This window comes from Puntigrus tetrazona, chromosome 1, assembly GCF_018831695.1.
Source record: "Puntigrus tetrazona isolate hp1 chromosome 1, ASM1883169v1, whole genome shotgun sequence".
In the NCBI taxonomy this organism is placed as follows: Eukaryota; Metazoa; Chordata; class Actinopteri; order Cypriniformes; family Cyprinidae; genus Puntigrus; species Puntigrus tetrazona.
In genome coordinates, this window is record NC_056699.1 from 5,767,230 (window position 1) to 5,784,256 (window position 17,027).

Here is a 17,027-nt window from a genome sequence, read left to right on the forward strand (position 1 = left end):
ATCTGTTTAACTACTAACTAGCATGCACTTCAACGACAAATGTAAGAGTTAATGTATTTATTGATATTTCATTCATTATTTTGGATATACTGTTCATTTGTTTAATAAAAACAGCGGTTTAAAAAGGAGTAAAAAATTTTCACAAGGGCAAATTTAACTTGAAAAATGGATAACATGCAAATGATCGTAAGGGAGATTGGGAATAGCCACTTAATGTAATTTGGGCACTTTACTGAAAATGTCTTTTAAGAACATGGCAGATCTCTATGAATAATTAAGTGCAGTGGAATGAGTAATAGATTTGTAGTTTCCTGAGGGTGTAAAGCGGGCCCTCTACTGGGACATTCGGCAGAGCAGAAAGAAGCGTTGAAATCCCACGCCATTTTGGCTCCCACTCATTTGTGAAATGAAACGTTAGTGTTTAAATTAGTAGAATGGATTGATGCCTGATATCGAAATTAATAACCCTCTAATTTTGTCAGAACACTGACATTCTTGTCCTGAAAAACACAAAATGATCACAAGGCATCAACAACTAAGCAAAACCAAACTAAAACCGCGACATCTGGTGGTGTGGTGGTGGAACTGCTGTCTGATGTATTATCAGTGCAGATGTTTGTTGATGCTGTAAATTTAATTTCTACTGAAATTGCTTTAAATCGGCGAAAACATACGGCAGACGAAATGACATTTACATTAAATGCTAACCAAGAAATGTTCAGTCTAGCAGAGAACATGTATTTTGTAGAATAATTTGGTTAAAATGTGAAAATCGTCGGCATTCAACACAAATTTGACTTGCAGTATTACGTACATATCAAGCACGCTTAATGTAGCGAATCATCAGTGCGAAAGTGTGCATAACGATACGACAGTGTGCAAGTTTTTCTTCATTTATTGATCAACCACAGACATAGAAAATGCATAGAATGCAGGACTCAAATAATGACTCAAAGAGGAGGACGTTTCCTTGATAAAAAGCATCGGTATGAAATAACATGGTCTCAATACGAATACAAAAACCGGGGCAATACAAACATTGCAGCAAAATCACAATCACGAATACCTTCATGTGAAAAGTTCGCGTTTTTTTATGCAGAGCAAATCAGCGGGACGGCTATAACAACACAAAGCCTCGAACTTTTCTGAAACACACCCAAACTAGAAAAGGCACAAATGATATTTACAGTGAGGTCAGGGTTAGGTTTCAAGTGGATTCGGTTTCGTTTTTACCGAATTCATATTTTTCAGAGCTCAAGGACAGGTATGAAAGTTCGGTGTCAAGTATCATAACCAGACCACGCCGAATTCTACATTATACATTATGTGAGATTCGTCAGGGCAAAACGGCATTAAACTGTGCTATAATTTGGTCTTTTTCTTTTGGCTTTGAGTCAGAGGTAAACTGTATGCTTTAAATCATTTTTGCGTGTTAAACCCGCAATTAATCAAACACCAGCCATCCAGCATTTTATAGTGACTCAAATGTAAGAGGAAGGATTTTTGTACATTCAGAATGCACTCTTACTTATAACGAACTCAGGCATCACGTCAGTTTCAACAAATTGTGTAGTTTTGCAAAATTCGAGGTCAATGGAAATCTGAGTGGCAGTGAAAGCTGTAAGATGGATGTAAACTTCATATCGCAACAACTAAAACCCCAAGTATACACACTGTAATAAAGCATAGCACACCAAACAAAGATATTTAAACGATCAACAATGGCAAAAACGAGACACGTACAATCCAACAGAATAACGGAAAGTAATGCGATTATTTAGAAAACGTACATAAACATACAAAAATGTATTTTACATTATATGCAAAACACCCCCATAACACCAATGAAATAACACTTGCTGGGTCACAGAAGTAGAATTACGGTCTCGTGTATCTACATAAAATTATATCGTCAATGCAACTCATAGACAACAGAATAAAATATAAAATAAATCAAAATTTCAAGTTCGAACCGAAACCTTCACAAACAGCCCTTACTATCATCTAAATGCAAAAACGTACCCGACAGAGTGTTGCAACAGTAAAAGCGTAAATACAAGTTCACTTACTAAGGCCAGGTGTTTCAATAGCATACACATATCAGCTGAAATTCACTCATAATAAGATAAAACATCGTTATCAAAAATCACTAATGAGATGCTTAATATCAACATAAATAACACTATCGTGAATTTGTAGCTAAGTATGTTTGTGTACACTTGGATTACAACTACCGACCAAACACTTTCTATATTCACAACACATGAAATATTACTTCTTTTAAGATGTAAAGCAATAATAAATACACATCTAGAAAAATTCTGTTAGAACCAGTAACGGTTACGTGATTGCGAAGGCCATACAAATTGAAATACTTGTTTAATAGACTTCAGTTTAGTAGTTTGAGACAACTGCAGAACTCGCCCCTGATCAAAAACACAGGTCATCCACAAAGTTCAAGTTCATTTTTTTTTATGTTAAACAGTTATTAAAACGTGTACGGCCTAAAGGAGCACAGCACAAATGCAATGTTTAAGAAACTGCGATGGTTCCAGCCAGTGAGATGACGACCCTGAGAGCAAGAGCTTTGGCTGATCAGTCCAGCGAACAGATGGCTAATTTGCAAAACTTTGACCAGCGGTACACAGACCATGAAGCTGAGATAGTAAGTACTGCCACAAGATGTGCTAAACATGCATCATTGTTAATGCAAAGGTGAAACATCTGTCATCATTTACGTCCTCGTGTTGTTCCAGACCTGTTTTTCTTTCATGCACAAAACAAGAAAAGGAGCTATACAACATTTATGGTATTTTATTGTTGTATATTTGTTGTTTGTGAAGCTGGATGACCCCGGTTACAATAAGTACGGAAGCTTATTTCCACATAGGGAGGGGGATAAAATTATTTGAGGCGACTTATCTCACAATAATTCTTTTTCAATCCATCGGTTACAAAACATAAATTCGCAATTGTGAGAAAAAAAAAAGTTGCAATTGCAAGAAATAGAATTGAGCAGAATTCATAGAGAAAGGTTTCAATTTCAAGATATAAACTAAAGCTTGCAAGGAAAAAAGCCACAATTCTACGAATTCTGATTTTTTTTTCTTTTCTCAGTTTCAATAGTCCAAATTGTTAGAAAAAAAAAAAAAAGCCTAGGGCTGCAAAACAATTAATCGTGACGAATCGCAATCAAAATAAAAGTTTGTGTGTGTGTACTGTGTATATTTATTATGCATGTATAAATAAACACACATACATGTATATAATGTATTACAGAAAATGTTAGATTCATGTATAAAATATTTATATAAAATATAAAATTTATATTCAAATATTAATATATATTCTTACAAATATATATTTTTGAAAACATATACATATATATGTGTGCATTTATATATAAATAATGAATATACACATATGTAAACAAACTTTTTTAATGCGATTATAATATTTTGCCCTAAAAACAAACTTTTTTATGCGATTAATTAAAAAAAAAAGAAAACAGCCTGGACATTCTGCTAAATGTTTCATTTAGAATTCTACAAAAGAAAGACAAAAAAACGCAGGTATGGAACTAAACGTGTGAGTAAATGCTGACAGGTTTCAGTTTTGGATGCATTGTTTCTTTAATGACACTCAAACTGATCTGAGGTGAAGTCAGTGCATCAGTTTTCTCTCAAAATGTAGTTCCTGTTCGTGAATTAGTTAAATGATAAAAATGAGTAGCTGATGATTTTCAGTGTACAATGTTTTTCACACCCTATTAAGTTCCCTTATAAAATGATCTGTAACACAACATCTACAGCAGCTGTAAATTGAAACGAATAAATAACAACCAAAACGCGTTTTCATTGGCACCAAGCAAGTCTCAATGGCGCAAAAACTGTAAATGTGTTAAAGCTTAAAATGGTTTGTTGGTGTAATCCTATGATGTATCCATTGTGATTCAGTCGTTAAATATTAATTAGAATATTAAATAATACTCTGACTTGATTAAAAATTAATAAATAGATGTTACCACATTAAACACGTCTTAAAATAAAAAAAAATGCACAATCATAATACGAGAGCCTGAACTTTTCCATTGAATAATGTAATCAGATGACCAGTCAGGCAAACCTTTCCCTGGACACAGTCATCAAGCACTTATGGCATTTTCCAAAGACATTACACATCCAAAAATGCGACAGACTAGCACTAGACTGGAAGCATGGAGAGCTGATACTGTGTGCAGTAATACGAAATGCGCTCATATTTCTGACAGGAATAAAACAATCTCCACACTGGCAGTGGCAGATTCAGTGGAATAATCCCAAGTCGGTTTAAAGACACTACAGAAAAACCTCATCGACGTCGTCAAGTAATTACTATCCAGGATGAATGTTTTTACAAATATCTGGCAGTGATTTTACCTTCGCTTTTGAAAACAATAGTAAACCTTCATGCAACGCGTCCACGGTTTTCTAGAAGCGTTCTTGTTCTGGATCCACACGGCCTCGGGTCCGAAATGACCCCTGCTTCCTGCTGTCTCGCAAAGGCTAGATGTAATTTCTGTTGTGTGTGCTAGTTAAAGACCTATTAATAAGTGACAAGAACGACATCGGTCAAACCGCTCGCAAGCAAAAACACAATAGAGCAAATAAACAATACCGCTTATGCTTTAGTAGCACTTTAGTGACAAATATATCTTCGAATGATTGTGTTAGGTTAGGTGTGTGAGTGTGTGTGTCACCGAGCCGTACTGGTTGGTTGATTGACAGGCGTGTACAGGTACTTCCAGATGGCATAGTAATGGACGCCTGCTCCCATTGCAACAAACAGATGCCATATAGCATGAGCAAAGGGCACTATTCCATCACTTTTAAAGAACACCATGCCCAGCACATAACACCCGCCGCCAACCAACAGCTCGCACAGACCTGACCTGTCTGCCTATAAAGAAAACAGACAGACATTTCATTCGTTTCTAATAAGTCTGTCATGACATTTTCAATTAACGAGCGTTCATTTTCTTACCATAGAGAGGATGACAAGAGCTGGGAAAACACCCATAGCTATGTAACAGATCAGCTCTACAACTTTAAACCTGTAACACAAAGGAAACATGTTCTCCTTTAACACTGAAAATGTGTTTTTGTATCGTTACAGAAAAAAAGATAACACAGTCATGAATGCTCGTGCAGCCACGCAATACAAATTATATGAATTTAGGATCGTTTCAAGATCGTTCAAATGATTTGTATAAGGTTTAAGGAAAATGTACTCCGACCCCATCTTGGATTGTTTGAGAGTGAGCGCATTTTCAGCCAACTTTTGTTTTTGGATGAACTGATCCTTTAATGCACTTTTTAGTAATGTCTTAAAAAAAATAGTATTCAAAATTTTTAGGCACAAAATAACGTCTTCAGAATCAATCGTGTGAAAATCAGCTGAGAATTGAGCAAACAGCTGCAGACTGAAAAACTGTGTCTGTGCGTGGCAGCTTCTCTGCTTACAATACAAGACTTCTTCCCCTGGCAAAAGGTTGTCGAAAGAAAAAAAAAATCCGTGAAATCATGTTTTGTAGAAAAATGCGAGTGCAATAAATTCACTCAGCACCTCAAATTTAGCGTATGATTTCAAAAACTAATGATTCAACTAAACTAATGATTCGTTTAATACCATTAACACACGCATACCTTTCATGGAAGAAGAACACATAGGCGGTTCCTCCAGTTGCCATCACCCAGACCACCCAACGCATGTGGGCAGCCCATGGGCCAAGATCCCGCAGCGTCAGCCTGCCATAAATACATTCAATCCTTAATCAAAGGTATTTGGAACAAATAACTATCTGTGAGTCTTAATTTTTAATTTTCAGGATGAGAAAAGCAAATCCTAAATGCACTATACAGTAAGTCACTTTAAATAAAGGCATAATAAAAGTCTAAGTGATATTCATAGCTTTCATGACAGATAATATGACTTAAACCCAAAGAAACTGAAATATGTATCAGTTTAACATTGTTCAGAAAATTGTCTACATTTCTGAAAACACAGGTTTGGCTTGAAATCAAATCAGTCTGAATACATTGCTGTCTCCCCATTCACTCCATCTCAAAAATACTGGCTTGAACGCTACTATTGTAAAAACCCTTTGTCTTTACATTGTTATCCATCTACCCACCGAAAACTACCCACCCACCTAAACACAAATCCATTAATCTCTAATGCAGACTAAAAACCAATTGGTCAAATTGCTGAAAACCACATTCGCTGTCGCCGTGAGCTCACCAAGGTGTGTAGGACGCCGCAATGAAGAAATATATCACCATCCTGTCGCACATGTGGAAACAGTGCTCGACTGATCTAAAAAGTAAAGCAACGCTTATTAGATTTCACTTCTCCAGTTCATCGGCTGGATTATCATTCAGGCTTTAAAGATTGAGAACACAAGTACATGCAGACGCTTACAGCTACACGGGTTTCGTAAAACCCAACCTTGCAACTCTTGATTGTGTCCTGATTCAAAGAACACAAGCTGAAAACGTACTACTCAAAAAGCAGCTTTAGGTCATACTCTTACCGGAGATGAGACTTTTTCCAGGAGACAGTATGAAAAACGGTGGATATGATGAAAAGGCTTGATAGTCCTGCCCCATAGAGCCATGCTGAAATCTCCTCCCAGTGGTCATCAGATAAGAGGTACAACAAGATCCCACCCACAATGCTGGGAATGATCCAGAGCTGAGAATAAAATAAAGCAGATCGTAAGCACGCCTGTAGAGGAAATCATTACAAAATTGTTATATATACATAATAATATACACATTGATTAAGGGAATAGTTCACCCAAAAATTACAATTAGCTTAAAAATGTATTCAACCTCAGGCCATCCAAAATGGATGAGTAGAGTTCAAAAAGAAAAAATTCTGGAAAAGTAGCAGAAATTTTTGGCATTCATATCAGTTATTCAGCTGAACTTCATCTGACTTTAAGATTGCAATACTTGCTCAACAGTGCAATAATTAATCATCTAGGTGAATGGGTGCCATCAAAATGAGAGTTCAAACAGCTGCTAAAATTGTCCCAATAATCTATGAATAATCCACACTACTACAGATAAGAGTCTGAAGTTAACAACCTCTTAATAATGTATTTATGGATAATGAAATTTTAATTGATTGAGCTGGAGGAATATTTATTGGGGGGTTTTTTTCCCAGCTGTTTGGACTCATTCTGACGGCACCCATTCACCGCAGAGTATCTGTTCCCATGAAGAAACAAACTCTATACTATTTTCTCTCTCTCTCTCTATATATATATATATATATATATATATATATATATATATATATATATATATATATATATATATATATATATATTTGGATGTTCTTTTTTAGGTGAACTGTTCCTTTAAGGCTGTAAACATACAACTCACCGCATGTGTGGCACAGTTAGCAGCGTGCTCATATTCTGTTGGCTGATATCTCTTATTAGATGGTGCACGATTGTTCATAAATCTAAAAAAAAAAATGTTATAACAGTAATAAAATAAAGAAGAGCTAGAATATACAGGATGAAGTAAAGCCAAGTACCTAAAGCATACTTAAAAGACAGTGTTGCTCTTGAATTTTTTTTAATTGAACGTCCAAAACTGGTCATTTCAGTAAAAACCTTCTAATAAATTCTAAAACGTTCATAGGCATAATGCACAGATTCGATTGATGCATCAAAGTAAAATCTGCCTTTCGAGTAATTTTATGCATTATTGTATTGTTTTAATGTAACTGCTAATGAGTTAGTCACCATGTAGGTCAAATGATCATGTGACTGACAATAACTTTTGCTGTTGGCTGGCAGAGGCTAGTAACCAGAGAACCACAGCAGAGGAGTCTTTCATCCTCACACACATCCCTGCACAGCGCTGATGTCACTGTTGTCATGGAAACATAGAGACTGTGACGAAAAAGGAATGAGGCTGCATGCGGTTTCTTTTATTCTTCTTCTTTTGTACCACAAAAGTGACACTTAGAATCGAGGGCCGCTAGTTTATGTTAGTTTTTCTGCCAAACGGAGAAACTCCAGTACAGTAAATATCTTGTTATGCAAAGACAGACATTATGCCAATTTAACTAGCAGGATGATTAGCGCATAATGTTTCGAGATGTCAGTCTCACATGTTCATGTTGTGTGAAATCTGCATTAGGACGTTAAACAACGTAGACAGAAACCTACAATTAGGTCCGACAGAACTGATTTGACTTAGTATGATCGTTTCTTTTAAGCACCACATCCAGTCCAACACATAACCCATGTGTCCTAATTGTTAATAACCCAAATAAAGCAGCCTAAATTTAGTTATAGTATTAATTTACTAGAAGAAAACAAAAACAATTATTTTAACATTTAAGGAAGCTGGCTTAATGGTTTGTTTGAAACACTGATGAAACTAAACAACTTGTAAAGTTATAGAGGGATTATTTTGATTGGGTAAAAAATTTTTTTTGGATAAATTAGGTTTAATTACGTAAAAAAAAAAAAAAAAAAAAACACAGCTAACTAACACAAAAGCCAGAGGAATCATAACATGATTCCTAAAAATGTTTAATTAAAACGTTTTTGCAAATAAACTGCATACATAAACATAAAAAAACTAATTTACTTTTGACGGTTCTCTGCTGTTTATGCCACAGTGATCTGATAAGCCAAAATATTATTTTAATTAAGGATATGCTAATAATTTGAGCACTTCACTTTTTTAGTCTTGCTCATGTAACGCCACCCAGACATACAGTACAGAAAGGGACAAAAACAAAATAAAAACCCTAAACCGCATTTTTGACGTTTTTTCCCTCCCACGTCAAGCCATAAACATTAACCGAACCGAAACGATTTTAACTTGAAACCGTAAGAGCCGGTCCAGCGTTATCAGTTGCTATCGGCGCATCCTCACGAAGCCAGGAATAACGAACCGAGCAGATCCAGCTGCTTTTACACGGAACACGAGTTTGATCTCACCCGCTGCGTTCACGTTCACGGCCGAACGCGAAGAACAGTCGGTCGTTCGTGAATAAGCATCAAAACACCATCCCTTTTCTACCACTCCCTCAAACATCACGCAAATCCGTTCAGAGAACATCGCGTGTTTATTAACGACCAGGCGCTCGTTTAAGCACCGTGTAAAACGGCATAACGCGCATTATCAAAAACGACACTCGTGCCGTTAACGATGAAGATGAACGCTGTCCGCGCAAACACAGCCTTTCTTTGTGACGCGTGGGCGGCACATCATAAAAGACAGCTCTGACAATAAGCTCACGCGCTAAACACAACAAATTTAATCTCAGACAGCATTTACTCACCTTACAAGTTTCATTTAAACGCGTAAATCCAACAGTTGCTCGAGTATGGGTAACGCGCGCGGCTCGGTTCGGGATCTCGAGGAGCGGCTCGTCTTTCAGACACACGCCGATTATAAAAAAAGAAAAAAAAAAACGAAAAAAAGACAATCACTCTTAAAATAACATTCGTGGGATGAGGTCTACAACGAAGCGAGCGTTAGTGGTGATCCGGAAGTAGAGCGCATGTAACGGTTTCAGGACCCCGGTCTTCCTGCTGAGAGAAACGAGCGGATCGTCCAGGTCCGGTCCGCTTTATACTCAATCCGTGTAGGATGCTGGCTTCAGACAAAGCATCGCCTGCTAGTTCGGCGCATTCACACTCATGCCCTAGTATCTGCTAGATTAAATATTCATAACGCTGTGGACGCCATTTATCGCTGTGCATATTTTATTAGAACGGATCAAACCCAAGTAGACCACCACAAGAACAAATTAATAACGCCAGTTTCTCAAGTGATGACAAGATACAATTTATTAAAAAAAAAAATTACATTACTGCAGCTTTAGAAATCCTGTAACACCGTATTGAGGTTTGCAAAGTCTGTCGCACATTAGTAACATACACGAAGTCGAGGAGCGTTCTCCAAAACGGACTTTGCGTTCTTGCATCTGAAAACAACCACAAAGATGTACATGTTAAAAAAGGTGCACCGTGTCCAAGCATGCACTGAGTGGAGTCTGGAGATGCGTTTTAGTGGCGTTTGGGAGTTTTTGTATAAATCTACGCCTTTTTTAAAGTCATAACATCTTAAACATTATGATTGGCTATTAAAATAAAACAGAAAAAAATAAGTGGATAGAAAAATGGTAGGTCTCACCTTCTCACGCTGGCTGTAACGTTTCCAGTTGGGAACGCCATCCATACCGTCGGTTAAAGCTGGAACAAAAAGGGAACGTTAGTAATAGGAATACGTTTGAAAACGTTCCATAAAATAAAGTTAAGCGAAAGAGCCTCAGAATAGACTATATAATCAGCTGCTGTAATACAGCGTTCATACGAGGTGTCAGAAAAGTATGTGAAAGTCATCAGCGGCTCAAAGTCTCGTTTATTCAAGACCAAGCTTAGTTCACTCACCACCAACTTAACTCTTCACCGCGTTAACTAGGACTCCACGCAACGAAGGCAGACGCTCAACATTTCCAAGACGTCTGCGGCGGAAGTCATCCCAGGCCACGTGCTTCAGCGGTCCCAACACGAGGGAGGCTGGGAACTCTGCAAGCCGAACATAAAGAAAGGTTCGCATGTCGTTCGCGTACAAACCCAACACAAACGAAACGCATTCGAAGATTTGGGATTTTAACGCAGTCGCGCGCATAAAACGCCATTCCTAAATCGCTACAGTTGCTGGTCTCAAATAAAAATCAACGCTCGATTCATAAGCGAGTATTGAGGTTCTGAGAAAATGCACTTACATGCTTGCGATTACGAAGCGCCTTTCTGACATGTTGCGCGGAGACGTTTGCGCCGCGCAAAAGTTCGCTGAACAAGAAAGAACGACTAGCGCTGCGCCACGGATTTTATAAGAAGTCTTCTTTGCGACGTCCACCGGCGTTTCAGAGACGCGTTCAAAGCTCGTGCGTGCCCCCTGCTGGTTGCCTCGAGTCTTCGCGCAAAATCCAGAAATTGATCCCTGCGATGTTACCGCGATTGCTGCTCTAAATTATATCCAGATGCATATGTTGTAAACCGTTTAACAGCAGAGAATACCTGTAGATTTTTACATTAGAGTCGATTATCATGTTGACACCCTGCTTCATGATGGACTCTGTTTAATAATAAATGCTGGAATCATTTAAATACCTCCTTAGCTCGAGGATGCTTCACAAAGACAAAAATATAATCACTTATGTGGATGTTTTGTAAATGATTAGTTAATGACATCTAATCCCTTGTAAATGACTTGTAGATGAATTAACAAAACATACATGAGTGTTAGCATATCACTTATTAATGGCTTGTGAGTGATTTGTAAATGATTCGTTTATCACTAACTGATCACTTATGAATGCTTTGCAACTGAACATCTTCCACAAGCTCGGGGGAAAAATTATTAGATATAGAGGATGCATGATGTGTCATTCACACAAATACAAAATACCATCATGGTAACACACGATCCTAAAATAACATTCATTTAACCATATTAGACGACTGTGCACAACTGATAACTGAAAACCTACTGTTAACCAGGCATCTGTATCGTTTTTACAGACTTTTACAGTTTAGCCTCAATAAACTCAAAGGACTCTGAGTCATTTTATAAGGATCATTTCACAAGATTTTACTTTCAGTCTTCCCAATATAAACCTTTGGACTTCAACTCTTTCAGAGAACCATTTCTTGTAAGTCTGATGCATTAGAACATTATTCATAGACATAGTATTCATATACAGATATATATATTTTTTTTTTTTTTGGGGTGCATGACACTAGTTCATGTGTGTAAGTGAGGTTACAAAAATAAAGTAAACTTGGTATAATATACCCCAAATTCTTCATACAGTGGACTACCAGTAAAACTGATAAAAAAAATTGAGACCAAAAATGTTTGCTGTCACTTTGATCAGTCCATGTTTTGTTACACCTTTCTATAAAAGTTGCCTGACATCATCAGGATGAATTTGTCCGGACACATTTTAATCCTTCATATTTTATTAACATTTTCTAAAATAAACTACTGTTACATTACTGTGAGAAATGTTAAAGGTGTCTGGATAAATTTTGGTTAGACTGTATGAACTACAAAAATGTAATTTTATCACATTGAACAAATCATTGTCAAAATCAGGCTATGCTTTATATTAACTATGATTATAAACATTATAACATCACTTTTTGCATTATATAACATTATGCACATTATAACACTATTAATGCATAAAACTATAGTTCAATGCCTATATATATATATATATATTACAAAGGCATGCAGAATATTGCTGCACTTACAAATGTGCATCACACATCTTTGTTAATGTTTAAATGAAGGCTGTTATGTCATATTTCAAGGACTTGTCTACTTGTGGTATCTGATAGCTGATAAAGTAAAAAGCGAAAGCAAAAAAGTGTTATATAAAAGTTGAAACATACGATCTTTGACATTAGTCTTCAGAGTGAGAAACAAGCCTTCGTCTGTAATTTAACGCATATTGCTGATGTTGATCGTCAAGATTAACAACATATAAACTAAAATGGGCTCATCTGAATCAAAATCTCAACATCCTGAGGTCTTGACTCCTGAACCAAAACCAGTGGACAAACAAGGTGAGAGGGGCATTTTATAGGAATGACTGATATTAAAGCTGTATTAATATTTCTGCAAACCATACACAAAAGCTTAACTGCGTGTCTGTTAGTAGTCCGAGAGCTGGAAACCCCATGGAGGAAATTCAATTGGAAGTAAGTTTGTTATATGTAGACCTAATGGGGGTGGGGGTTAACTGTATGTCTTTTTTTGGCATTTTCGTGGGTAGTATATTGATATCACTTTATATTAAGGGTACATAAATAACCATGTACTAATATCTATATAGTATATGACTAAACATGTACTAATATTAATAAATTACTGCAACAAGAACTAATGTCCAAAACTAATCATCGACCAATTACGAAAAGGTACTTATATGTAGGATTGTCTTCTAAAAAATTGCTAAATTTATGGAAAGAGAGTATTAAAATAAAGGCAGTGGCTATTTGCGCAATACTTACACTAAATGCAAACAGCTATAGATTCTAGTTACAAACAGCAGGATTTATTGCATGCTTATGCAAATAGTGGCAATTATCTGCATCTCAGTATTGTATTACATTATAAAACAACGTGCAATAATACATTATTAAGTGTAAATTGTAATTTTAATTAAAATGATTAAATAAATGCCACCTTATTGAGACAACAAGGCCCTCCCTGCACCTACTTTAATCCTTCCCGATACTTTATTTCAAACTTTTTGATTATTTCCTTAATTTTTATTGATAATAAATGCTTTTTTGTATTGCTGACGACAGTCGACTGTCTTATATAATGGTGACTAGCCCAATCGCATGCTGGTGGGTGGAGTTAATGTAAAAGGCAAAATGAATCACGCAACACATTTTACTAATGTTTGCACTTGTCAAATTGCTGGCATTTCTGCCATTATTTAACGCCAAAAAAGCATGTCTTAAACTAGTTTGAGCTTGAAATGGCTGCAATCATCATTAGGAGGGCAGGGAACACAGAGTGAGAGGATTTTTTTCCACACTCTTGCCAATTCATGCTACTGTTTAATTTGCTTCAGGAAATACATTTTATTTAATTTAGTATAACTGGCCCTAAGTGTGGTAACACGTTATTTTCCAACAGCCAATAGGCTACAGCTCCATTGTGACGCATATGACAAAAAAGCTTTCTCTGAAGTTCAATAGTGCACTGAACTTTGTTTTGTTTCGGTAGTCAGAAAGAAGAACTGAAAGCAAAGCTGGAAAACTTTACCCCAGCTAATCCAAATGCAAAGGACATCAAGATCCTGGTAGCTGGACAAATTGGAGCAGGAAAGTCCAGCTTTATTAACTCCATCTGCAGCGCCATTCAAGGACGGATCTCCGCTAGAGCGCTGGTTAATTCATCTGCTGGCGACAGTCATAGTTTCACTCAAAGTGTAGGTATCTATCTGTCACCTACGCTAAAATAGACTTAAAATAGGTGCGATGTCCCAGTCTTGAAACCTGTAAACATGTTTATGTAGGAGGATTATGTGAATATTGCTCATACGCTTTTTGTGTTTCTATAATGTTGGTGTTGCTTTGCAGCTCAAAGGATTCACCATCAGAAGTGGGAAAAAAACGTTGCCCTTTGTCTTCAAGGACATCATGGGCTTGGAACCTGAAGTTTTGGCTGGGTCGCAAACGGAAGACATCATCAATGCTGTGTTTGGACACGTCAAGGACGGCTATAAAGTGATTAACTGCTAACGTTAATTGCGACAGAAATCGATATATGTGTGTGCAATTTGTCTGATGTTTAACACATTTTGCTGAATTTCCCACCTTAGTTCAACCAGGACCAGGCCCTCTCTCATAAGGATCAACATTACAACTTTGACCCCAACCTCACCGACCAGGCTTTCTGCCTGGTTTACATAATACCCGGGGATACAGTCCAATTCACGGATCATCGACTTCTTGACAAGTTGAAGATCATCCGGCAGAGAATCAGCGATAAGGGTGATGATTTTAGATATGATTTTAAATAATAAGCGTGCATACATTACATCGGAAATTATAGTGGGTCGGGTTTGTGTTGTCACGCTCCCAGAGCATTGGCTAAATATTTCAAATGGAAACGGTGTCCTGATATATGAATTTCTAAATTATAGTCTGTTAGTAGGCTTGTTTAGATGCGCCTAGCCTCACCTGAAATATAGCCGAGTGAGGGCATGAGTGAAATAAACGCAGTCAAGACAGTTCTGTTCTCTAGGAGTGCGTGTATTTCACTCCTTCCTTTGCAGCCGCCTACTCTCGTCTCCATTTTGGGGCGAGATGAGGTGCTTCTCAAACAAGCCTATTTCCACCCTCCTAAACATGAAACGGGATTGGTTGCTTTACCTGTCAGTCAAATGGACTTATGGGCAGGCCTTAGCCATTCAAAGCAAACACAGTTCCCATACCTTCCACTGTCAGTCCGAAGGTCAGGCTATGCGAGGATAAGCTTTGTGTGACATGTTTTGTTATTTGGCATTGTATTTGTGAAAAATACATAATACATACATTTATATATAAATGTGCTTAAAGATGAAAAGTAAATAAACACCCTTTATGCATTTCGTGTAGGAATTCCTCAAGTGGTTGTCATGACCAAAGTGGATGAAACATGTCCACTGGTCAGACAAGACCTGGAAAAGATGTACACTAGCAAGAAAATCAAACAGAAGGTATGCGATATCATCCAAAGACATACATGCGACACTAGCTGTGACTTTTAAATAAAGCCCATCTTGACCTGGTTTTGTCCTATATAATTTACTGACCTAAATTTCTGTTTCTCTCCAGATGGAGTTGTGCAGTAGTGCAACTGGTGTGCCAATGTCAAACATCTTCCCGGTGAAGAACTATCACGATGAGATTGAAACAGATGATAAAACTGATGTTCTGATACTAAAGGCACTTGAACAGATTATTCAGCTTGCTGATGATAGACTGGAGGATAGTGATATCTACTGAAAAGAATCATATATATATATATATATATATATATATATATATATATATATATATATATATATATATATATATATATATATATACTACAGTAATTGCTGGATTCCCCAGTCTAGCATTCCAATAAAAATCTGCATTTGCCAACATAGCTTGCTATTAAAACAGGCTTTGCTGTAAAAATGGTTGGTTCCATTGCTTGCTCCTCTAATGTAGTGTGTGTATATATATATATATATATATATATATATATATATATATATATATATATATATATATATATATATATATATATAGTTTTGACTTTGATCAACATTTTATTTCAGCAGATAAAATGCTTTCGGATGAGGGGTCCCTGGTTAAATTTTTGTATAGATGTATAGTGATAAAGGCAAAAATATTAAATGATATTGGTAGCTCTGTTAGTAAAATCTTTTGACTTCAGCAATCAGTGTTGGAGTATGTTCCAGTGATGACCATTCCAAAAGGGGAAAAGAGCACTTAAACATTTTCCCTCCAAAGTTCGTATGCATGTAACTCAAGAATTATTAAAGATATGTTCTTTACTTTTTATTTAAATTTAATTTCAATATGGCTCCAGAAGTAATTCAGAAATTGTACACATATTCAGTGGTCAATCACTTCAAATAAATATGATACTACTTTTTTTTTTTTAAATAATGTTTAAAGAATAAATAATGGTGAAACTAGCAATGTATCTTGTGGTCTTCTGTCAGAACAACTGCATTAAACATATCTGTGCCATACATGTTCTTTTTCCAAAGTTTGCTTGCCTTTAACTCAAGAAGTACTAATGATATAGCAATAGAATTTTAGGTTTTACTTCTTAATAAACTTTTAGGACTCACTTTCTATGCAGCCTAATGAACGCATAATGCATTATAAAAAACCTTATGATGTGTTTTGCAATGTTATTTGTCACAAAATGGTGTTTATAATTATAATGAGACCTTGTTTAATATCAGAAGTAACTAGTTAGTAGCTAATAGACTAGTAGCCATGGCCATGTCTTGCAAAATCATTGCTTTTGCTCTGTTTCTTACATTTTTTTTTCAATTCTCTATTTTATTTCTAAAACTATTTTTTTTCTTGCAATGCATACTTTTCTTTTTCAGTCCTTTTTCAGTGTTCAATATTGTAAAAAAAAAAATAAAGTATTAGCTAAATTGGCAAGACTGATGAAGTTAGGAAATAAAATACAACAAAAACTTCAAGAGAATACAGGATTAGACTAGCAAGGTAAAAGTCACACAAACCAACACTCACAAGAGGAAACGAGGCACAGTATACAAAGGTGAAAAGTACAAAAGGGCCAGCTGAGCACAATTAAAGGAAACAAGGAAAAAGCTAGGCCCAAACAACAGGGCGTGACCAAGGAAAACAAGGCCGTGGGACAACAGGAACACATGGCAGA

At 36.4% G+C, this 17,027-nt stretch overlaps 2 protein-coding genes and 1 non-coding gene across 5 annotated transcripts; 1 reads left to right on the forward strand and 2 right to left on the reverse strand.

Moving 5' to 3' along the window:
* Nucleotides 1-3,473: 3,473 nt before the first annotated feature.
* LOC122347131 (monocyte to macrophage differentiation factor 2) lies at nt 3,474-9,717 on the reverse strand. 2 transcript variants are annotated; one of them, XM_043242216.1, is made up of 8 exons: nt 9,355-9,717; nt 7,431-7,512; nt 6,572-6,732; nt 6,280-6,354; nt 5,685-5,786; nt 5,023-5,092; nt 4,749-4,938; nt 3,474-4,581 (listed from the first exon to the last, which is right to left on the reverse strand). In XM_043242216.1, the coding sequence occupies exons 1-8, from the start codon at nt 9,366-9,368 to the stop codon at nt 4,574-4,576; spliced, it is 702 nt and encodes a 233-aa protein (XP_043098151.1). In that variant the 5' UTR covers nt 9,369-9,717; the 3' UTR covers nt 3,474-4,573. The 2 variants fall into 2 exon arrangements, with proteins under 2 accessions (XP_043098151.1, XP_043098144.1); XM_043242209.1 differs by having other exon boundaries at nt 3,474-4,938; nt 9,355-9,708.
* Nucleotides 9,718-10,341: 624 nt separating this feature from the next.
* LOC122353693 lies at nt 10,342-10,428 on the reverse strand. The gene has a single exon (XR_006252050.1). It is a non-coding gene; the product is annotated as a small nucleolar RNA SNORD60 (small nucleolar RNA).
* Nucleotides 10,429-12,467: 2,039 nt separating this feature from the next.
* Nucleotides 12,468-15,632, forward strand: LOC122347080 (interferon-induced protein 44-like). 2 transcript variants are annotated; one of them, XM_043242102.1, is made up of 7 exons: nt 12,468-12,658; nt 12,751-12,793; nt 13,833-14,037; nt 14,189-14,335; nt 14,431-14,602; nt 15,209-15,309; nt 15,428-15,632. In XM_043242102.1, exons 1-7 carry the CDS (start codon nt 12,586-12,588, stop codon nt 15,596-15,598), a joined length of 912 nt encoding a protein of 303 aa, XP_043098037.1. In that variant the 5' UTR covers nt 12,468-12,585; the 3' UTR covers nt 15,599-15,632. The 2 variants fall into 2 exon arrangements, with proteins under 2 accessions (XP_043098037.1, XP_043098045.1); XM_043242110.1 differs by having other exon boundaries at nt 12,754-12,793; nt 15,428-15,630.
* The last annotated feature ends 1,395 nt before the right edge of the window (nt 15,633-17,027 follow it).

Bases quoted from the DNA above. Each gene is read 5' to 3' on its own strand.
- LOC122347131 (XM_043242209.1), bottom strand. The intron at 6,733-7,430 runs GTGAGTTGTATG...TTTTATTCTCAG, and splicing joins CTAACTGTGCCACACATGCG to CTCTGGATCATTCCCAGCAT. The intron at 5,787-6,279 runs GTGAGCTCACGG...TATTTATGGCAG, and splicing joins GCGGCGTCCTACACACCTTG to GCTGACGCTGCGGGATCTTG.
- LOC122347080 (XM_043242102.1), top strand. From the start codon at position 12,586: ATGGGCTCATCTGAATCAAAATCTCAACATCCTGAGGTCTTGACTCCT. The intron at 12,794-13,832 runs GTAAGTTTGTTA...TTGTTTCGGTAG, and splicing joins TGGAGGAAATTCAATTGGAA to TCAGAAAGAAGAACTGAAAG. The intron at 14,336-14,430 runs GTGATTAACTGC...TTCCCACCTTAG, and splicing joins ACGTCAAGGACGGCTATAAA to TTCAACCAGGACCAGGCCCT.